This window comes from Heterodontus francisci, chromosome 19, assembly GCF_036365525.1.
Source record: "Heterodontus francisci isolate sHetFra1 chromosome 19, sHetFra1.hap1, whole genome shotgun sequence".
In the NCBI taxonomy this organism is placed as follows: domain Eukaryota; kingdom Metazoa; phylum Chordata; class Chondrichthyes; order Heterodontiformes; family Heterodontidae; genus Heterodontus; species Heterodontus francisci.
In genome coordinates, this window is record NC_090389.1 from 36,350,360 (window position 1) to 36,373,837 (window position 23,478).

The following is a 23,478-nucleotide window of genomic DNA, read 5'->3' on the forward strand; positions in this document are numbered from 1 at the left end:
TTCCCATTTAATCTCGCCACCGTTTAACCTCCAATAATACTACAAACAGACCTTTATATTTTAACTGTGGAGATGATGACGCAGGCGTTATAGATAATATACACTGAAAATTTCCATCCCCTGCTGCTTATAATCAAGATCGAATTACACAATGCTTGTTGAAAAGCAACCCAGCATCGCGGCGATAAGGAAACTTTACGAAGTTACGCAAGTCCTAGTTCGACCGAGAAAAAATAAATCTGAATGTAAAAGTTTGAATCACTTTGAACCAATTTCCAGAGCAAGAATCTCCAGAGATACCGCGTCCTCCCTCATCATTGAGGTGTTTAGCGTTTGGAAATGGTTATTGATTACAACACAAAGCGAACTAAACTACCGAGGTAAGTATTGGGAGCAAATATTGATCCAAATCCCCTTCGCAAAAGTCGTGATTTTTTTTTGGATGGAGGGAAAGCGAGGTATTTGCTTGCAGTTTACTTGCTTAATGAATACGGTAGGCGGTCCTTGGGCACCCTTTTCAGGGAAGTATCAGACGATGAGTTTGGCCAGTGAAGAGCCAGCAGCAGCCCGGCTTCCCGCGGGCTGTCACTGAGTGACAACAGCGAGCAAGCGCTAAAGCTGCTGCCCCTCTGCAAAAAACCTTTACCTCATTGCTGGCTGGGGCGGGGCGGGGCGGGGCGGGGAGGGAGAGAGAGAGAGACCGGCTTTCAACATGGGCTTCGAGCTGGAGCGTTTCAGCGAGGACGTGGACCCCGACTTCAAGTGCAACTTGTGCAACAAAGTGCTGGAAGACCCCCTCACAACCCCGTGCGGACACGTTTTCTGCGCCGGCTGCGTCTTACCGTGGATCGTGCAGCGGGGGAACTGCCCGGTGCAGTGCCGCAGGCTCGCCCCCAAGGAGCTGAACCACGTCCTGCCGCTTAAAAACCTTATCCTGAAACTGGAGATCCGCTGTGACAACTACCAGAGAGGCTGTGAGAAGGTGGTGAGGCTGCAGCAGCTGGCCGAGCACGCCGAGATGTGCGATTTTTCGCCCGCCCGCTGCCGGAATAAGGGATGCGGCGAGACGCTCAGCTTGCGGGACATGGACTCGCACATGCGGGAAAGTTGCGAGCACCGGCCGGTGGGTATCTGCCAGAAGGGCTGCGGCCTGGTGTTGCTCCACCGTGAGCACAAGCTGGGCGCCCACTGCTGCCTGCAGGCTCTCAAGTCGCACAGGAAGGCGTTGCAGGGTCAGCTCGCCAGCCTGGAGCGGGAGCTCAAGCAGCAGGGACTGAGGTACAGCAAACGCGAGAAGTCGCTGCTCTCCCAGCTGTCAGCCCTGCAGAGCGAGCTGCAAATGACAGCTCTGAAATACCAGAAAAAATTCACCGACTACAGCGCCAGGATCCAATCCCTCACTAAGAGCCTTCCTGCCCAGTGCAATGTGAGTTTATTTTTCAAAGAAAACAAAAAACAGTTCTCTCCTCCTTGCCCTGTTTTTGTCAGGACTCTTGTGGGGGCGCGCGCTCTGGCCGGAGCCGCCTCACGCCCCGGGACTGAGTGAGTAGAAAGGTTCTGATGAAGGGTCGTAGACCCTGAAACGTTAACTCTGCCTTTCTCTCCACAGATGCTGCCTGACCTGCTGAGTATTTCCAGCACTTTCTGTTTTTATTACTAAGTGAGGGGAATTGGGCAGGTGGTGGTGGACAACAGGGAGGGTCAGTCAACACACAGAGACAGGCACACCAACAAATTGTGGACAACAGGGAGATCAGTCAACACAGTGTCAGGCACAGAGACTTAGGCATACAGACAGCTGGTGGTGGACAACAGGAAGGGCCAGTCAACACACAGAGACACACACACCCACAGACACAGACACTGCTGGTGATGGACAATGGAGGGTCAGTGAGTACAGAGACAGACAGACATGAACACACACCCAAATGGTGGTAAGCGCAGGGAGGGTGAATCAACAGAGAGACAGACGCACACACACACACACAGAGCTGGAGATGGACAACAACAGGGTGGGTCAGTCAGAAAGAAAGAGAGACACACACACAGACCTGCATATATATTACATATATACACAGAAAACTGGGAGACGGACAACATTGAGGGTCAGACAACACACATGCACATTGACAGACATATATATTAACCAATCTCCTGCATTCCTAATGCAGAAATACATTTACACAACCATCTTTCCAAAGGGGGAACATTTTAATCACGTCTGCCAAAACGGTCAATGACAGAACTTCCCCGTGCCCCTGCTGCAGATTTATATATTTTAGGCTGGAATGTTGAGTTTGGGTGAGGGGAAGTTCTTTGCCCCCAAATTCATTGGCCATCTGACCAACATCATAGCAGTAGAGGACAATCTGCAGCTGCAAACATCAAATCTTTTTGTTTTTTGATTGGTACCTACGATAAATACACCCCACCTCTTTCTCTTCTCCCCCACCCTCATTATGTTCATAGTGCAAATAAAATTGTGGCTGAGTTTTCTACTTGTTGATAAACACAGAACAAAATCAGAGGGAATTTGCGATTTCATTTAACAAAAAGGTGGCTTGGAGTTAAATATTAGAAATAAACTGCCCAAGGTAGTTCTCTCCTCCCATAATAAGATTTGATGAAGACTGAATGTTAAAGCGGTGTCACTAACACTGCCATCAGACAAGAGCGGTTCAGCTACTCCACTTCCAAGTGTTTTCGACCCTAAGCAGGTGCAGTTGGTTGTTGACATATCTTGTTAATAACTCCAGTGTTTTTTTTTGTTTTAGTTAAACTGGTTTATACATAGTTTAAATCCAAACGGTATTTTCTATTTCTGTCCATCGCGGGAAGTTACCAACTGGTCATTAAAACAGTTCATGACCCTGCCATCCAACACTTATCATTTTATCTGTTTCTAGGGTGGAGAGACGCTGACCATCGTTCTGCAGCGGGACTCGGGTTCCTTGGGATTTAATATTATCGGCGGCAGACCTTGTGCGGTATGTTCAACAGCCCAATTATAACCAGAACAATTTACCAGCATTTTCAAAACGTGTTACCCTATAGGAATGTGTAACGTCAGTTGTGCGCGCGGTTTGCAAATTTACAACATCTGATCCCTTTAATGTCCTTTTCCAGCAGTACTGACTGAGCATGTTCCTTTAGCAAAGCCAGAGTTTCCTCAGTATGGATAGGATTGTGTTCCAACTATATATACACATGCTCCAAAGTGACTGCATTCATGATGCAAATGGAAATACATTAAGCATCTCCTGGTCCTTTCATGTGGAGGTGATAGATTAGAATATTTAAAATGTGCTGGATTTTTCCCCAAAAATAAACTTTATTCATATAAATTGTAAAAATACAGTATGTAACAGTTCAAATTTAACATTTCATAAAGTACAATACAGTTCAGTTTCTTTTGATACTGTTGTTACGCCACTGGGTTTTGTTGAATGATAATTTTCTTTAATCCACTGACTGGAGAGCTGAATTTATATTTTTTAAAGACATTTTTTAAAGACAAGCTGCCAGCAAAGTCATCGTTTCATTTAAGTTGGCTACCTAATTTGCAACACTGCAATACTTGAGAGGGGCGGGACGAAAAGTCTGCTAATATCCCAGCAAGAACCAAGACCCAGGAAGTTTAAAGGAAATACCTGTTCTCTCAGCAAGCAGAGAAATACTGCGAACTGCTATGTTTGAATCAGAGTGATTGTCATGTGACAAGCCCCACCCCCATCTGTGGTTTTAAGTTGGTGTTTTCTCTGCAGCAGAGAAGAAGCAACTGGACTCTGACATGAGCAGACCCTAAGTGAGGGTCCCTCTCTCTGTCTTCATTCCAGCTGGAAAGCGTTCAAATCCTGCATGTTGACTGACCACCTTTGCATACTCTGGCTACAATCAGAAACCCCCTTGAAGGAAATCATCTGCATTGCTATCTCCAAGGGACTCACCGAACCAGCCATCTACCTCTTCAAACTAAAAGCCTCAGGACCACTGAATTCAGCTAGAAGCCAGCCGAATCTCCAAGCTCCGCACTCTGTATACCTTTTTGTTCACGGACTCTAACTCAACCAATCTACCTTTTCCCATTCTGTAACCTATATGTGTGTGTGTATGTGTATATATCTCCAGAGTATGTGTGTGAGTGAAAGTTGGTCATTTGTTTATTATTTTATTAGTTTGGTTTATGTAGAATAAAGTTAACCTCTTTCTTTGTTAACTCAAGAAAACCTGTCCGATTGGTTCTTGTTATGATCAGAGCGAGTAAGTAATCAAACACCTACTGAATTGTTCAGTACATCCACTTTAAGAAAAAATTAAACCGGTTGTGGTTAAACAAGGAGACGGAAAAGAGGGACCCCCTCCTCACTTAACCGTAACAGAAATTTGGGGGCTCACGTCTCTGATCAAACCCAAAGACAAACGGGAAATTGGAAGCGGGAAACCAAATTGATCCCGAGCAATCAGTTTAAAAACTTTAATATAGGATTTCTTGTGGTTTTCAGTGCGAGAGTACTAAAATGTCCACATTCGAGGCGAGTACCTTCCTAGAACAGAGTGAAGTGATTTGGACCAGGTTAAAAGCCCTATCTGTTGAAGAGTTGAGGAATGTAGCCGGGCAGTTAGAGATTACTATCCGTCCAAAAGTTAGGAAGCCTGAAATCCTAAAACTTGTGGTCAACACTTTAAAATTGACACTGAAGAACCGGAGACAGGCATAGAATCTGAAACAGACAAAATAAAATTAGCTCAGATACAAGTAGAACAGAGGAGACTGGAATTTGAATTTCAGGAGAGAAAGAAAGAGCTTTCCAGGAAAAGAAAATCAAAAGAGAATTCCAGGAATGGAAGGAAGAGAGAGAATTCAAGTTAAGGCAGCTCAAACTGAATAGGGGAAGACCCAGTGTACCCAGTGAAGGCACTGCTAGTGAGGGAGTTACTCCCTAGCTCAGTACCGGGTGCTGAGCTCTTAAAGTTCTCCCAGTTGATACCAAAGTTCAATGAGGGAGATGTGGAAGCATTTTTCATCTGTTTTGAAAAGCTTGCGCAATAGTTGAAGTAGCCAATAGAGAGCTGGACTAGTGGCTTGCTACCCGACCCAAACCCGAGGGGACCCGATGTGTCGGGTTGGGTCCATCTTCAGGGTACGCCTTTCGGGCTCGGGTCAGGTCGGGCCGAGTCCAGGTCGAGTTGAGTCGGGTCGGGCCGGACGCACACGGTTAGTGCTCTGCTGGTAAGTATTGAAATTAAAAAAACTTACCTGAGCTGGGAGTCTGGGATGAAACTGAGTCTGCGCAGTGAGTGAGTGACATCACTGTGACGTCATCACGCATGCGCTGCAGCTTCTTGCAGGTTCGGTGTCAGGAAGGTTAGTAAACGAACAAACTTACATAGAGTTCGAAAGGGTTAAGCGACTCGCTTTTGACCAATGGATAAGGCACTTAAGGTGGAGTCCAGCTATGAAAACCTTAGAGAGGTGATCCTCCTAGAGGAGTTCAAAAGCTCGCTTCCCCTTTCCATAAGAAACCATAGAGGAGGAACAAAAGGTTCCAAGAGCCAGGCAGGCAGCAATCTTGGATGATGATTACACATTTATTCAAATCCCTTCCCTAGTCACCTCCAAAAACCTGAAAAGGATAGGTGGGAGAGTGATAGGAGGATGAACAACCATGGGAGAGAAGGGAGAGCTGGAAACAAATGGGGCAGTTGTCAGTCCAAAAAGGAAGGTGCTGAGAACAGGAGTGATGCCCGGAAACCTATATATTTCCATTGTAACAATGCAGGTCACTTTCGAGCTGACTGGTGAAAGTTATGGGGAAAACCCATAGGTTTAGTCAGGGTACACCAGACCAGTGCAGGAAAAGGGGCCCTAATGAAAAGCATGGCAGATCAGGCTGTGGCTTTAACAGTGGCAGTAAAATCCAGTAAACCTACTGCTGAGTGTGTGGGAAAACTTAACAAAATCCCTGCGAGTTACCAGGATTTTGTGTCCAGAGGAAAAGTGACCCCATACCCCGCGATTGAGTCATACTCAGGGATACAGGGGCAACCCAATCCCTTTTGCTGGGAAAAGGCATGACCTTTCCCCCAGAGAGTGCATTGAATGCTAGAGTGTGAGTAAACAGTATCGGAGGAAAGTATATTCCCATACCTTTATACCGGGTGCACCTGAAGTGCGACCTTGTTTCAGACTGGTAACCATGGGGATTGTCCCTAGTTTATCTGTGGACAGGGTCAACTTGCTCCTGGGTAATGACCTGACGGGGGCAAAGGTGGTCACTTCCCCAATGGTTTTAGAGAGACCGAAAGAGGTCAGGGAGACAGAGCAGTTACAGGAAAAGGTCCCTGGCATTTTTCCCTGACTGTGTGGTGACCCGGTCCATGGCTGGCACTGCAGACAGATGACCCTGCTGTATGGTTATGTGAAACCTTTGGGAAATTAGAGGGCCCAAGGGATGGGTTAAACAGGTCTTCCTTGGTCGAGGCTCAGCAAGCCCACCCAGGGTTAAAAAGGTTAGCATAGACTGCCCAAACTGAAGCTGATGCTGAGGGAGTTCCAGAGTGCTACTATTTAAAGGATGAGGTGCTGATGAGGAAGTGGAGACGAAAGGCCTGCTACCCGACCCGAACCTGACGGGACCCGATGATATGTGTCGCGTTTGGGTCGGGTCACTCTTCCGGCTCCGGCTTTCGGCTCGGGTCTGGGTCGGACACACACACTATTATTTGGACTTGAAAGGTTGTTTAAAAAGATGAAGATTGGAGCTACGCAGTCAGTGATTGTTTGGTCACGAGTTAAGCAGAAACCCATGGAGTTGTGCCCAGACAGGTTGTGCCACACTGTACCAGTATCTGTATTGCTTAAAATAAACACAGCAATTGCCCGAAGGCTCAGAAAATATCATTATACATTACCTAGACTCCTGCTTTACAGGTTGAAATACTTACTGCAAGTTTATCCAGTGAGCAGCTGAGATGCAGAGACCAGGAAGGACCTGAGTGATTATTATAAAATATACAGTACTGTATGTGTGTAGACTAGATTCCTGACAGTGATCATTTTATATTTTTTATATAAATACTGGTCTCTGCATCTCAGCTGCTCACTGGATAAACTTGCAGTAAGTATTTCAACCTGTAAAGCAGGAGTCGAGGTAATGTATAATGATATTTTCAGAGCCTTCGGGCAATTGCTGTGTTTATTTTAAGCAATAAGGATACTGGTACAGTGTGGCACAACCTGTCTGGGCACAACTCCATGGGTTTCTGTTTAACTCATGACCAAACAATCACTGACTTCGTGGCTCCAATCTTCATCTTTTTAAACAACCTTTCAAGTCCAATTACAGTTTTTGTTGCTAATCTGCACAAACTGAAAAAGTGAAAAATGGATTCGGAATTGGAAGGTAGGTAAAGCAAACATTCCGGTGGTTGGGTCGGGCTCGGGTTGGTTTGGGTGCGGAAAAAAAATGGAAGGACTCGGGCTGGGCCGGGCTCGGGTCCGATGTGCTTCTGTCGGGTTCGGCCTAGGTTTTTTTTTCCTGACCTGAGCAGGCCTTTAATGGAGACCTCCTCATAGATCTGTAGATGAAGAGTGAACAATGGTTCACCAGTTAGTTTGCCGCGGTATCGTAGAGAAATATTGAGAATAGCCCACAAGATTCTCATGGCTGAACATGTCAAAAAAACCCAAGCCTGCACCAGACAGCATTTTCACTGGCCAAAACTCCACAAGGATGTGGTGGAATTTTGTAAAACTTGCCAGACATGTCAGATTGTGGGGAAGACAACCTGCAATATGACCTGCACCCCTAATTCCCATACCGGCTTTTGGGGAACCGTTCAGCAGAGTGCTGGTAGATTGTATGGGGCCCCCGCTGAAAACAAAATGGGGATACTAGTATCTTCTCACCAGTATGGATGTGGCTACCCAGAGGCCACTCCCCTAAGAACTATCTCTGCCAAGGTAGTGGTGGAGGGGTTAACCCAATTCTTTACCCGATGTGGGCTGTCTGCTGAGATCCAGTCAGATCAGGGCATGAATTTCATGTCTGGTATCTTTTAAAAAGTCAGTCATGGGTAATCTGAGCATAACCCAGCTAAAGTCCTCAGCCTAACACCCACAGCCACAAGGGGCTTTGGAGCGCTACCACCAGACCCTGAAGACAATGATCAGGACATACTGCTATGAGTACCCCCATGACTGGGACAAAGGGCTGGGATTTCTTCTGTTTGCTACCAGGGACGCACGCATTGAGTCCACTGGCTTTAGTCCCTTGAATTAGTTTATGGACATGAGGTGAGAGTTCCTTTGAAACTAATCAAGGAGGAGTTTTTGGGACCCAGGGATAAATCTTCCCTGTTAGACTGCATTTCTATGTTCCGAGAACAGCTTACGAGAGCCTGTGCGGTGGCTCAGGAACACCTCAGGGCGGCACAGTGGCGCAGTGGTTAGCACCGCAGCCTCACAGCTCCAGGGACCCGGGTTCGATTCCGGGTACTGCCTGTGTGGAGTTTGCAAGTTCTCCCTGTGTCTGCGTGGGTTTTCTCCGGGTGCTCCGGTTTCCTCCCACAAGCCAAAAGACTTGCAGGTTGATAGGTAAATTGGCCATGATAAATTGTCACTAGTATAGGTAGGTGGTAGGGAAATATAGGGACAGGTGGGGATGTTTGGTAGGAATATGGGATTAGTGTAGGATGAGTATAAATGGGTGGTTGATGTTCGGCACAGACTCGGTGGGCCGAAGGGCCTGTTTCAGTGCTGTATCTCTAATCTAATCTAACCTGAAAACCTCCCAGACAACTATGAAAAGGCAGGCGGATAAACGGGCCACCCCACCCCTTCCCCAGGCCAGTCAAGGCCTTAAGTTGCCAATTAACGGCCACTTAAGGACCTTCGCCCACCTCCACGGGGATTTTACCCATGGCAAGTGGGCGTCCTGGAGCTGGGAAAGGCCGCCCAGTATAAGTTGGCAGCCTCTCAGAGCCCTGGTGTGGGGACGGAGGCTGCCAATCAGGCACAGGGTGCCCGATTGAGGGCTGCGCCCGCTTTCCCAACTCCACCCCCCCGCCCCCCCCGGACCCAAGACGCCCCCCTTCCCCCCAAAATGACCACTCTTGCCTCGCCGGAGCACGACTGATTACCCAACCCAAGCTTACCTGCAGTCCTGGCTCCATGTCTGCAGCTGCGCTGCAGTCTCAGCAGTGGCCACCACTCCCGGTGGCGCTGCTGGGACTAAGCTGCCGGCCCAATGATTGACCAGCAGCTCAATGAGGCGGGACTTACTCCCTCAAACAGGCGGAAGTCCACCCTCGGAACAATTAAAGCCTGGGGACCCGTAAAATACGGGACGGATCCCCAGGTTAGGCGGAAGCGGGTTCGCCACTGAATTTTATGTCGGTGGCGAGCTCCCGTCCACCCGACGTAAAATCCAGCCCCATGTGTCAGTGCTATTACCAATATGAGGAGAACCATTGAAAGTCCAGTTCTTTGGCCCATACAGAGTAGTAAAGAGAATTAGCCAGGTGAATTATATAATTGACATCCCAAATCGTAGGAAAAAGCAAAGGCTATGCCACAACAATATGTTAAAACGGTATCACAGCCGGGAAGGGGACAAACAAGCACAGGTCTGTCAGGCAGTCAGGAAGGAGGAGGTCAAAAAGGACAGTGAGGAGAGTCAGAGGAAGGTCTGGAGGATTCGCAAATCGAACTCCCTGCTGTCTGGTTAGCTAACACTGAATTGTTAGGGAAATTAGACGTCGTACTTTCCAATTTAAATGCAGAACAGAGAGGAGACCTAACAAGGCTGCTCACCATTTCTAAAGGGATCTGCAGGGACAAACCAGGGTGCACAACCCTAACCCTACACGATGTGTATGTAGGAGAGACCTCTCCCATAAAACAAAATCCCTATCGCCTAGGTCCCAGGAAAATGACTCAGGCTTGGGAGGAAATTATGACTGAAGACCTAGAAATTAAGTATTTAAATTCTGAATGGAGACACAGAATAGCTCATAAGCCAAAGGAAATCCCTAAGCCCAAAAAGGTTTTTGTGGCAGATTTGGACGATAGTGGTGGTGACTGCAAGTAAAGTATCCTAACTGAGGAAGAATTGTGGGCCAGGCTGGATGAGCACAGAAAAAAAACATGTTTGCAAAGTTATGAACAACTTTGAATCCAGGGATGAGTTCACTGATATAAAGAAACTGGAAAAGGAAGTTATTGTAGAAATACACAAGGAAATTCAGTGTATGCTACAGCACAAGCTGATTGAGCCCAGTCAAAGCAGTTAGACTTCCCCAGTTGTGCTCGTGTCCAATCCTGGATGAAAAAAAAGAGTATGGCTATGACGCTGAGACTGATGAGTGTGTGTGTAGTTTCTTTTTAATTTGTGGCCTCATAATGAAATGGTCTTGTCACTTTTCATTTCTCATGGTGGGGAGGTGTTACGCCAATCTGTTTTGTTGAATGATAATTTGCTTTAATCCACTTACTGGAGATCTGAATTTGTAATTTTTTAAAATACATTTTTACAACACAAGTTGCCAGCAAAGTCATCCTTTCAGCTTGAGTTGGCTACCTAATTTGCAACACTGTATCCTACACTGCAATGCTTGAGAGGAGAGAGACAAAATGTCTGCCAATTTCACAGCAAGAACCAAGACCCAGGAAGTTTAAAGGAAATACCTGTTCTCTCAGCAAGCAGAAAAATACTGCTAACAGCTATGTTTGAATCAGAGTGACTGTCATGTGACAAGCCCCTCCCCATCTGTGATTTTAAGCTGGTGTTTTCTCTGCAGCAGAGGAGAAACAACTGGACTCTGACATGAGCAGACCCTAAGTGAGGGTCCCCCACTCTCTCTCCATTCCAGCTTGAAAGCTTTCAAATCCTGCTTATTGACTGACCACCTTTGCATACTCTGGCTACAATCAGAAACCCCATTGGAGGAACTCGCTCGCCCGCATCGCTATCTCCAAAGAGACCATTGGAACCAGTCATATATCTCTTCAAACTAAAAGCCTCAGGACCACTGAATTCAGCTAGAAGCCAGTCAAATCTCCAAACACAACAGACTGTATACCTTTTTTATGGACTCTAACTGAACCAATCTACCTTTCCACACTCTGGAGGTTTACACACACACAAATAGGTTACAGAGTATGTATGTGAGTGAAAGTTAGTGCTTTGTTTATTATTTTATTCGTTCGTTTTATGTAGAATAAAGTTAACCTCTTTCTTTGTTAACTCAAGAAAACCTGTCTGATTGGTTCCTGTTATGATCATAGCAAATAAGTAATCAAACACCTACTGAATTGACCACTACATCCACTTTAAGAAAGAATTAAACTTGTTGTGATCAAACAAGGAGAGGGAAAAGCGGGAAGCCCTATGACCCCTCCTCACTTGACCGTAACACAGTACATGAGGTGCCTCACTACACTTGTTATTACAGGTTATATATATAGTGTACATTTACATTTCATGTCAAATGTTCTTTGGTGCATACAGCCCGAGGAGTTTTACATAGGTTACAGCCCCTTGGTGTACTATGGCGGGAGGGCCTTACACAGTGACCTTTCCCCACTGAGTCTTTGTGGTAGCTGCCCCAAGCTTCAGTGTGTCCCTCAGCACATAGTCCTGGACCTTGGAATGTGCCAGCGTGCAACACTTGGTCGTCGACAGCTCTTGCACTGGCACGTTTCGGGTTAAGTACGTCTTTCACCCAGTTGATCCTCCAGCAGCAGTTAATGGTTATGTCAGTGTGCATCCATGGGAACAGTCTGTAGAGCACTGAGTCCTGTGTTATGGAGTTTCTCAGGATGAGCCTCAACAAAAACCACTGCATCTCTTTGCAGACCTGCTTCGCGAAGGTGCATTCCAGAAGGAGGTGGACGATGGTCTCTTCCACACCACAGCCACCTCGAGGGCAGCGTGCAGAGACAGTGAGACTCCAGGCATACAGGGATGATATGACGTAGAGGGTCCTCTCATCATCAGCCAAATTACATCTTGGTGCTTGTTTGAAAGTTCTGGCGATAAGTCATTCTGCCAAATGAGTTTGGCAGTCTGCTCGTGGAACCATCCAACAGGATCCGTCATTCCCTTTTCTTGCAGGGCCTCGAGGACGTTACGTGTGGATCACTGCTTGATGGACGTGCGGTCAAAGGTGTTTTCTGTACAAACTTTCACGAGAGACAGGTGGTACGGCACAGTCCAACTAAATGGAGCGATCTGCAGCAACCTTGCCAGACTCATTCTTCGCATGCTGTTGACAGATAGAACCTCAGCATGTGGTGACACTTGGTGTTTGTGTACCAAGGGTCTTCGCACAGCTTGATGTAGCCGCACACAAAGGTGGTCATTAGGATGAGGGCGATGTTGGGTACGTTTTTCATTCCTTCCTTTATCTAGAGGTTTGAACATCGTGTCCCTGCATCCACGGTCCATTTTCGATCTCCAGATAAAACGGAAGATGGCTCGGATGACCACATGGGGTATAGGCCAGACCTGCACCACATAGAGCAACACTGAGAACGTATCGCACATGATGACCAGTTTCTTACCCACAATGGAGAGGGAGCACCGCTCCCACATGCCCAGTTTCTGTTTCACCATGACTATTTGCTCCTTCCAGTTTTATGTGCATGTCCCAGCCAAATCATATCCCCAGCACCTTCAGGTAGTCTGACCTGATAGTGAAGTGGACAAAGGATCTGTCAGCCCAGTTCCCAAAAAACATGGCCTCGCTCTTGCCGCCATTTACCTTGGCTCCTGAGGCTAGCTTGCACTGGTTGCAGATGCTCATTAGTCTGCGAACTGTCAGTGGATCCAAGGAGAATATGGTGACGCCATCAATGCACAAGGAGGCTTTGACCCGAGTGCTTCCATTGCCTGGGATTGTCACCCGTCTTATGCCTGCATCCTTCCTGATGGACTCGGCAAAAGGTTTGATATAGCACACGAATGAGACGGGAGAGAGGATAGCCTTGTCTGACTCCAGGTTTGATCGGAAAACTTCCCGATTCCCACCCATTGATTGAAACTGAGCTACTGATGAATTTGCTGCCTCCCAGCAGCGAAGTGACTGCCAGCTATTGTCATCACTTATCCAGTCTAGCTGTCACCTATTGCCAACACAAAAGGTATCTTAAGGTTGTGCATGTCACATTGGATTTTGTTAGTCATTTGAAGTTGGCACCTCCACGTCTTGTTAATATCTTGACAGTTATTTGATTCTGTTTTCTGTTGTGCACTTCAAACACTAAAATAACCCTTTTTTTGCTTTTGGCATTCCTTTTTTATTTAAAGGAAAATCAAGAGGACACAGCATGTGAGGGAATCTTTGTGTCAAAAATAGTGGAGAATGGGCCAGCAGACAAAGAAGGGGGTTTACAGATCCATGACAGGATTCTAGAGGTATGTGAAACATTTATCCTCTCAAGTGCTGCTTAACGAGTTGATTTAATTTGTAAGGGAAAGTAACTTGGGAGTAGATTCAACATAATAAAAGCCTCTCCCCTTAATGTACTGCTTGTTAACGGGCAGGATGGCTGTACCGTTCATTGTTTTACTCTCCAGAGGTTGTGGTAGTAAGTTGGGTTATAGGATTTGCAGGATACGGAACAAAGTTCCTCTAACAACATGCTTTAACGCAAACCACAAACAAATATCCTTTACAACATTTGCATTTTCTCGTGCACCCATTGTTGTGGTCTTTCCACCTACAACTGTCTTCTAGTGCTATACGTAGTTCTGGTGTGCTGTGATCTTGTGAACACTGGTGATTGAGTCGAAGCTGAACAAATTAATTTCATTTGAGGCTGTTGCAACCAGCAGAGACACCGATCAGGAAAAGCAACAGGATTTCTTTGCAGAGTCGAGGCATGAAAAGGCACTGCTCTAAATTGTTAATGTAACACATGCCACTAGACTTGGTAAACCTTACCTCATGCTTGTGGAAGTTTACTCATTAATGTTTTCTGCTGCGAATTACAGTTGCAGAGTTGCTATGTTTAAGATGGCTTCAGTTCAACACAGTGGGACGTAATTGAATCCCCGCTGACCTTGTAAATGGAGTAATCGCGGGTGCTTTGCAGCAGACTTGTCTGTCACTGATTCCACATTTAAGGTTTTTAAGCTTTTTGTGAAGGAGCTAGTTGTTTATAATTTATAACTTGTGAATGTAATTTTTTTCTCCTTCTGCACTTCCCTTCCCTGGCCCATAAACATTTTTTTCTATTTCTCAATATTACTTTTATTATTTTTTCTGGAATGACTGTCTTTGAATTGAATTTGGTCCATTTTTCACTATTAAGTAGCAAAATTCCACAATATTTTACTCAAAGTTATGATGTATTTACCTCAGTGTGAGAAATTATAATTTATTGTGTTTTATTCCATATATTGCAATTCACTGATTCTTACCTTTTTGTAATTGTTTATGTAGGACTGTACTAATTGTTGATTAATGCTTAATATGTGAAAATAGAGAAGGTGGTGGGCAAAAGTATTAAGTGCAATTAAATGATGCCAGGTTCTTTTTAAAAGGTGACACCTCAAGTTACTCAGCTGATCTAGCGAAGTTTCCATTTCATTTTATTGCTTATTGTGTGTATGTATATAGAGGATACATGCCAGCTTACCAGTGGTTTACAGAAAGAAAGTAAACCACAGAGTTAGTAGCCGTGTAATATGAGTGAGTCAGCTAAAGATCAGTTTGGTTCACATTCCCTAAATTACCGATCCCTGATGTGCAGCCTGTTTTTATGCTGTTTATTTCTGCTTTTCACTTTTCCATTTCTGACCATGTTTAGAATAGATTCATTGTTCAACTATCAAGTGATATGTGTGTGATTTGACATGGAGTCAAGGTGTGTTTCTCTTTTTAATTATCTCCCTTACCATCACCAGCACCTTAAGATCTGGTTCCATGTGGTGGTGTCTCCCTAATGTGGGTAATTTCACTACTGACGGGACCTTTGCAGCTGAGTTTCAATATGAATGTATTATCCAGTCAAAATTGCTGGATAGTAATTTGGAGCAGGAACCCCGCCCATGTTTCCTTTCCATGCCTGAGGGCAGTTGTAATGGTCTACTGCTGCGCTGACCAATGTGGTGTGAGAAGATTCAGCAGTTTGTATGACGTATACAATATTGAGTATAAGGCACTGGGTTACAGGTCACATGCGTTATTGATGTGTAACTAGGGACTTGCTTGTCCTAGCATTATAACGGGATAGAAAATAATGCTACTTGTACTTTGAACTGTTGCACTCCATTCTAGGAAATCACCAAAGAATTGCGCACCTATTTATTGTAAGAACTTATTTTTTTGATATTGTATTGATATATCCCAAACATAACTTAGAACCTTTGCAGTTGAAGCAAGGGGCAGAAAGACAAAAGGGGAAAAACAGAAAGCATTGGCGAGCTTTTCATTCCATTACTCCAGCAATTATACGCAGATGCCAGTAACAGTATTTTTTTTCTCTTTTTCTAGTTTTGACATTTTTGCAAGTCAATTAAGAAAAGATGTTTTTCCCTGGGCACACTCAGCCTATTTACTTAATCACCTATCAGCTTATCAGTGTGTTGCAACAGCAAGTTGGTTAACAAAAGATAATTTCAAATGTTTTCGAGAGTTGTTTTACTTAATTCACACCTAGGCTACAAGTTCAGGCAACAGCATTGGTCTTTACATTCACTTGAATATCAGTTTCTTATCTGTTTTATATTTCTCTACTGATACTGATATATATCTCAAGCGTGACATTAGGATCTTTAGCTTTTTATTTTCCAGTAGCATTTTAAACAGATGTATTTTTACTTGAATTCATGGATTATTCAATTATTAATTGGGTTTAATTAATCGGGATTGTGGTTACCTGCAATGAATTTGGCCTAACCATCAGCCTCAAGAAAACGAGCATCATGGGACAGGACGTCAGAAATGCTCCATCCATCAATATCAGTGACCACGCTCTAGAAGTGGTTCAAGAGTTCACCTACCTAGGCTCAACTATCACCAGTAACCTGTCTCTCGATGCAGAAATCGACAAGCGCATGGGAAAGGTGTCCGCTGCTATGTCCAGACTGGCCAAGAGAGTGTGGGAAAATGGCGCACTGACGCGGAACACAAAAGTCTGAATGCATCAAGCCTGTGTTCTCAGTCCCTTGCTCTGTGGCAGCGAGGCCTGGACAACGTATGTCAGCCAAGAGTGACCTCTCAATTCATTCCATCTTTGCTGCCTGCGGAGAATCCTTGGCATCAGGTGGCAGGACCGTATCTCCAACGCAGAAGTCTTCGAGGCGGCCAACATCCCCAGCATATACACCCTACTGAGCCAGTGGCGCTTGAGATGGTTTGGCCATGTGTGCTGCATGGAAGATGGCAGGATTCCCCAAGGACACATTGTGCAGCGAGCTCGTCACTGGTATCAGACCCATCGGCTGTCCATGTCCCTGCTTTAAAGACGTCTGCAAATGCGACATGAAGTCCTGTGATATTGATCACAGGTCGTGGGAGTCAGTTGCCAGTGATCGCCTGAGCTGGCGGACAGCCATAAAGGCAGGGCTAAACAGTGGCGAGTCGAAGAGACTTAGCTATTAGCAGGAAAAAAGACAGAAGCGCAAGGAGAGAGCCAACTGTGTAACAGCCCCGACAACCAATTTTGTCTGCAGCGCCTGTGGCAGAGTCTGTCACTGTAGAATTGGCCTTTATAGCCACTCCAGGCGCTGCTTCCCATCCACTGACCACCTCCAGGCGCTTACCCATTGTCTCTAAAGACAAGGAGGCCAAAGAAGAAGAATGGGTTTCAAAACATGTTTACATTGATGATGTGCTTTTTCCTTACAGGAATACTTCATAGCAATGTACCCTTGATATGTAACTTTTCAAAAGATTAACTCTCCTCTGTGGCCCACATCCATGACACTACCCAGCTTGTTTCATTCCTACCTGTCCCAGTACAGTTCCTGTAAAGGCGTCTATTCCTACCCTTGCATTTTCACTATATTTTGAGGTTTCAACCTTCCTTGTCTGCATGCTGCTGCTCAGTCATCTTGTTTATAAGCCTCTACCCAGTTCTACCTCTTTGTTGCCACTACCAACTGCTTGACCATTGCTGTGATGTCAGACTGCTTAGCTACATTGATTCCAGAATGAGCAAGAATCTTATTCAACTCAACTTTGACAAAACCAAAGTCATCCAGTTGACTTTCATCAAAAGTTCCACATTTTGGCTTCTGATTCAGACCTTTCCCTGACTACTTGTGTAGGCTGAACCTAGTGGTATGCAGCCTCAGTTCCTTGTTTGACACTGAGCTTCAAATCCCACTTCCTACCCAGCACTGATACTGTTTCTTTCAGTTGTAGTCTCACTGAAGTGCTCATCCATGCCTTTGCAACCTCTATTTTTGGCATTGCAGCTTGTCTAAATTGGCTGACTTAAGCCTGGCCTCTGAGTTGGAATCACCATTGTCCACTGATTTCTTGTTTCTAGAGAGGCTTAGACAGAACATCTGAGTGACTCCTGCAAATGTGATTTGTTTTTAATAGTTATCTATTTAGTGATCTAAGTATCAAGACAGTTGATGTACCGTTCTAAATATTGAGCTATTAGATCTTCCAAATATGTAGCTTTTAATTGTTCTTGCTTTACTGCGTGCGTATTGCTGAGAATCTCTTCTCCAGGTGACCATTTTGGATAGTGATCAAGAATACTGATTTACAGTTTTCATGAGGGTTGAAGGAGAATGGATGGAACTGTGAAATCAAATCCTCCAAAACACTGGTTTAAAAATTGAGCATGCCATGTAATATAAGCATAATTTGACTTAGTCATCGTAATGCTGATAATCAATCCACATAAAACTAAGCACGTTAGCATATATTTAAAAAGCTGGGTTGATTTTTGAGGTTGTAACCTCATTTGAAGGTGCAGTTATTTTGTTGCTTGAACTAATTGTTTGAGCCTCTTAATGAGATAACTGCCCTTCAATCAGTCCCAGATGACTGTTATGAGTCTTCACTTTAAATGGCCAGTTACAGAAATTGCTGTGTTTTCTTGGTACTTAAATATAATGGACTTCTGTGGGTAACTGACTTAAATTACTTCATTCTTAATTTTGAGCAAAGTCACGACCTCTGCCTGATTTTGAATTCAGTAGACATGGAGTGAGTGTGAACACCCTAATGTGAATCTTTATTCTTTTCCAGCTATATGAAAAAATAAAATGTAATTACTGCCTTAGGTGGGTAATTTTATTACTGCAAGAAAGGGATTTGAGCAGAGGACAGGGCTCATTCAGTGCACCAAATGGCATTTAATTTGCAATGTATGACTTATGCAGCAGTGGCAAACATTTTGAGCTATCTTAATGTTTTGTGTAGCAGCAGTGGTGCAAGCCAGATGCACCTTGGAAGTATATTCTTTTCCTTCAGTTTTCCCTGTCCTTGCCATGCCTCAATTAATGGTCACTAATGCTTGGGGGGGTGGGGGTGGTCTCATAGACAGTAGTGGTCTGATGCTTCACTAAAATTACCATTCTTCATGAATAGCCAGGCTAATGAGTGTCAGGTATTTGGAGACCATCACAACTGCATCCATGTGTCCACTCCTGAAAGTCACGTGTACATTGTTTTATCAGGAGCCAGTAGACAGTGATAAGCAGCAGGAATCTATCTGATGAAACCTAGTCCCTCTCCCTACCCTTCTTTATAACTTGGGATTCAGACTTCAATTGTACACCCCATTGTAAACTTGCTGAAATTGGATAACTTAGCACAGATATGTATTGAACACATGCAAGATGAATACCAATAAACAGGGTGATGGATGCTGAATTATTTCAAATTCACACACTACAGTAATGTTAACTGTCACTTAATATTTTCCATTCCCTACCTGCTCATAATTAAATTTTACACTGTTTAGTTTCAAAAGCACTCAGCTCTCGTATGCAAATTATAAATCTAAAGTAGATATGGAGAAAACTGGTATTTAATAGTATATCATGGATACAAAAGGTATTGAAATACTTCCTCACAATAGTAATGACATTAGCAGATTCTGGCAATTCTTGACCTTTTTGATAGGATGTATTTTTGTTTTCCAGAGGTATATAGTGAGGTTCATGTTGCAGTTTTTAAAGAGTTTCAGCTGTTGCCAAACCCATATGCAAAGGCACAAGGACAGATGCAGTATGTGTTGGAATGTTTGGCAAATTGGGAGTTTTGACTTACAACTTACAAACTGACTTTGTGTTAGAAATACATACAAGATTTTGTAGGCTTGCATTGGAAAGTAATTGCTTGAAATCTACTTCTAATTCATTTTTTTAGTATCCTGTTTAGTTGAAGTAAAGATATTTGTAAGGAAAGGCTACAATGACAGCTTTTTACATCCTATTCATATGCTGTCAGTTTCAAAGGCACTCTGAATGTGTGTGTGTGTGCCCAATATAGCATGGGCAATGCAAATATGATGCATTGTCTCCCTCACGCTGACTAGGTTAGTATACCAAGAGTAAATACCGACTCTGATTTAAACTTACTTTACAAGTATTTGTATCTTTTAGATTAACTGAAAGGTCATTTAGAAATATGTACATTTTTTTGCTATAATTCAGTTTCTTTTCATTGTACAAAATAATTTGGTTGGCTAATGATTGGTATTTCTTCGTTTGATCTTGTACTTGACAATGTCACGCTTGATAAACTAGCAGGAGAGCTCTTTGTGCTGTTTTGCTGCATAAAAACATTAACAGAAATATTTCAGGATAAGGGCCAATATTTATTTAAAATTTAGAGCATGAATATTTTTGGTTTCGGTGCTGTTGTAATTTTTATGTTTGTTTAAAATATTTATGGTGGCTGACCTCCAGGTCCAGGAAGAGTCAAATTGCTTTTGAAATGCATTCTCTGTTCAACACATCAGCAAAGCTACACACAAGGGCCGGAATTTTACCGTTCAGAATCTGGTCCTGTCGGGGTCGTGCGGAGGGAAAAATGGCGCGCAAAGACATCGGGCTGGGTCCTCGACGTTTTTACGCGCTGGCGCAATTTAACCAGCGTGGGAAGTCGGGCGCAATCGAGTTTGCGCTCGCCACCCAACTAACATCAATTGAGAAGTACTTAAGGTAATTCAGAATCCAATTGACAGTGATTTAACGCTACGTATCTGATTTCGCGGTCGTTAATCGGGTCATGGTGCGTGTTGGGAACCCGGCAGGTTCAGAAGGGCGGCAGGCATTGATTCATGAGGGAGTTGGAGGTAAAAATGAATTTATTGAACTTTATTCATGCTGATGTTATTTGTGTGTCCTAACAAGGGTTGTAACTTGCAGGTTGTGCAGAAGGTTTAATCTGAATGTTATGCACTGCTGATAGGGACCCATGTAATATTAGTTATTGCCTGAAGGAAGTACCTGAAGTGAGCCAGTCACAGAAGCTGGAAGCTATTACCTGTGGTCAAAGCATTAAAGCATTTGTTCTGCTGTTCAACAATGGGAATTGTTCACTCTGGAGGTGGATCATCAGATGAGGAGGACAGTGATTCAATGAGTGACAGAAGTACAAATGGTCAGGGGAACGTACAGCAAGCTGCACCAGTGCATCCTCGTGCTGCTGGAGGGAGAGTAGTTCGCAGAGTCACCCGGGAGTGACCAAATGTCAGGAGACGTGCCTACCCAGTAGTAAAGGCATAGCAAACGCGTCTGAACTACCTGCAGCTGTCAGAGCGCCAGTGCAGAAGAAGACTGCGGCTGTCACGGGAGACTGTCACATCTCTTTGTGAGATGCTGGCAGTGGAGGTTGCATCAAACTGTCTCGGTGGCCATCCAATGCCTGTCGCTCTAAAGGTCACAGTAGCTCTTAATTTCTATGCGTCTGACTCCTTCCAAGCCTCAGCTGCAGACTTGTGCGGTGTCTCACAATCAGCAGCACGCCATTGCATAAAGGTTGTGACTGATGCATTGTTTCAACGTGCTGACCATTTCATCACGTTCAAGACGGACAACACCAGTCAGGCTGAGAGAGCCAGAGGCTTCAGCATTATATCCGACTTCCTAAAGGTACAGGGCCTGATAGACTGTACTCATGTGGCCCTTAGAGCACCAGCTGGACAGTCGGGGGCATTCATGAACCGCAAGGGATTCCATTCAATGAACATTCAGCTCCTCTGTGATCATCTGAAGCAAATTATGCAGGTGTGTGCATGTTATCCTGGTAGTTGTCATGATTCTTCCATTCCCCACAACTCACAGGTGCCTGCAATTTTCAGTCCTCCACACAGAATGGAGGGATGGATACTTGGCGACAGGGGTTATCCTCTGATGACATGGCTCATGACACCAGTGAGGAACCAAAGGGGCAAGGCGGAGGAACCATACAAAGGGAGCCATACAGCCACCAGAGTGACAATCGAGCAAACTATAGGTCTCCTAAAGATGAGATTTAGGTGTCTTGACCGCTCTGGTGGATCACTGCAGTACGCACCGTCGAGGGTTTCCAGAATCATTGTCGTCTGCTGTGCCTTGCATAACCTGGTGATTGAACATGGAGATGCCCTAGAGGATAATCAATGTCAGCGCGATGTGTCACCAGATGATGACGACGTTTCTGATGAGAAAGATGGGCATCAGTCTAATGATGATCATGGAGAGGAAGCTGAATGTAACTTGGCTCTAACTGCTAGAGAAACAATGGAATCTCTAATAGGAACGTGTTTCAGTTGAAATGATATAAATCTTCACACATTTCAATCTGATTTATGACATGAATCATTGTGAGGATCTGACGGTGCAAAATCTCTAATCTTTAGGTGGTGAGACAAAGCGAATAACCAATCCATCTCACATTTGAGACAACTTGAGTTGATGAACTATGTAATATCTGACTTCAGGAATGACGTGTCCAATGATAAAATCCCCAATTTAATCAAACACTATTGCTTTACAAATCAAATAAATGTACTTCAAGTCACCCAGTACACCAGTAGTGAAATTAAAGTGTTTTCTTAATCCGTTTGCGCGTGCTCATTCGTGTGCATGATCCCTCGCCACCAGACTTACCAGAGGCAGGTGGCTGATCTTGTTGCCGCCCTGCTTTTGATGACTTGGGTGGATGTCCTCTGCATGCTCGCGGCCATGAGGGCACTGGCATCTCAGGGTTCTCATGACAAATATCATGAGCACCCTCTATCACCCCGGGATTTAGCGGTTCACATGTCCCTGGCGAAGGGAGCAGGGAGCTGCAGGATGCATCAGAAGCGCCATGAGAGGAGCTCCCATATGTGATCTGCTGCCCCTGTGCCCTCGTGAGGCTCTGGTGGTCCTCAATGGTGGCATCAGAGCGCTGAGTGTCCACAACCTGGCGCAGTCGCAACAGATTATGCTCTCTGATGCTCTGGTCCAGGGAGGCCACAGTCGCTCTGAGGTCCAGAATTGCATGAAGAACTGGTCCCTCCACTGCAGCCGCCAGTCTATCAAGGGAGGAAGCCAGATGTTCAAATGCCTGTGAGTTTGCTGAACTCATACTCTGGATGGATGTCTCCAGAGTATGAGTCATAGCGTGCAACGTCTCAGGCAACTCCGCCAGATTTCCATGGACCGCATTCTGCACCTGCAACATCGCCTGATGAAAGGATGATCTCAGGGGCATGTCAGCAGCTTGCGGCTCTGCACTGGCCTGGCATCCCACTGTCCTCCGAGTGTGTGATGCATCGGCCGATTCTGCCTCTGGTGTCTGGCCCGGCAACTGTGCTGTGCTCACACCAGTATGTGACATTGATTCCCCAGACACAGTCATCCCAACCGAAGTGTCAGTATCTGCGTTCATCTCGGACTCGCCCATCATGCGTCCCATTTCAAGGCAGCAGCCAGGCATTGATCATACAGGGCTTCCACATTGCATCATGGGTACACAAAAAACCTCCCTTGGCACATAACAGATTTGATGAATGAGGAATGCCCCTTACCTGTGCAGAGCGAAGCAAGTCATTGAGGCACTTGTGGCACAGCATCCATGTACACCACACAACGCCTCGGCTGCTGACCTCCTCTGCACCCTCCAGCCAGGCCCTCTTGGTCACTTCGGAGGGTCTCCTTCTCCCATCTGAGCTGAACAGAAAATCTCTCCTCTCCTCAACGGCCTGGAGGAGGACCTGCAGTGAATTGTCAGAGAATCGGGGGGTGGGGTGGGGGGGCAACGCAATTGCTTCTGTCCTCCATCACCTCTAACAGCAATATTTTTGTCTCCCAGTCTTTCTTTGTTTCAATGTATGGAGCCTTTGAAATCTCCAGACCTTAAGACAGTTGTATCTTCCTTTACATCAAATGGGGAACTCAGTGCTTTGTTTAAAATCAGTAATCCTTTATGTAGGGCTTACAATCAGCCTTCCACGTATGTGGCCCCGCCCCCAATGATGCTGAAGTTCCCGCCCGTGTACGACATTTCTTTTCGGAGTTACGCCGCGGG

At 45.1% G+C, this 23,478-nt stretch overlaps 1 protein-coding gene across 2 annotated transcripts in view; it reads left to right on the plus strand.

Annotated features, from left to right (window-relative positions):
* The first annotated feature begins 675 nt into the window (after positions 1-675).
* pdzrn3b (PDZ domain containing RING finger 3b) overlaps positions 676-23,478 on the plus strand; it is a 408,275-nt gene continuing 385,472 nt past the window's right edge. The window contains exons 1-3 of one of the 2 annotated variants that reach the window (XM_068051497.1): positions 676-1,426; positions 2,907-2,987; positions 13,311-13,418. In XM_068051497.1, coding sequence (XP_067907598.1) covers positions 713-1,426; positions 2,907-2,987; positions 13,311-13,418 — 903 coding nt within the window. In that variant the 5' untranslated portion in view covers positions 676-712. The remainder of the gene's footprint in view (positions 1,427-2,906; positions 2,988-13,310; positions 13,419-23,478) is intronic. The other variant, XM_068051498.1, reaches the window with a different exon arrangement.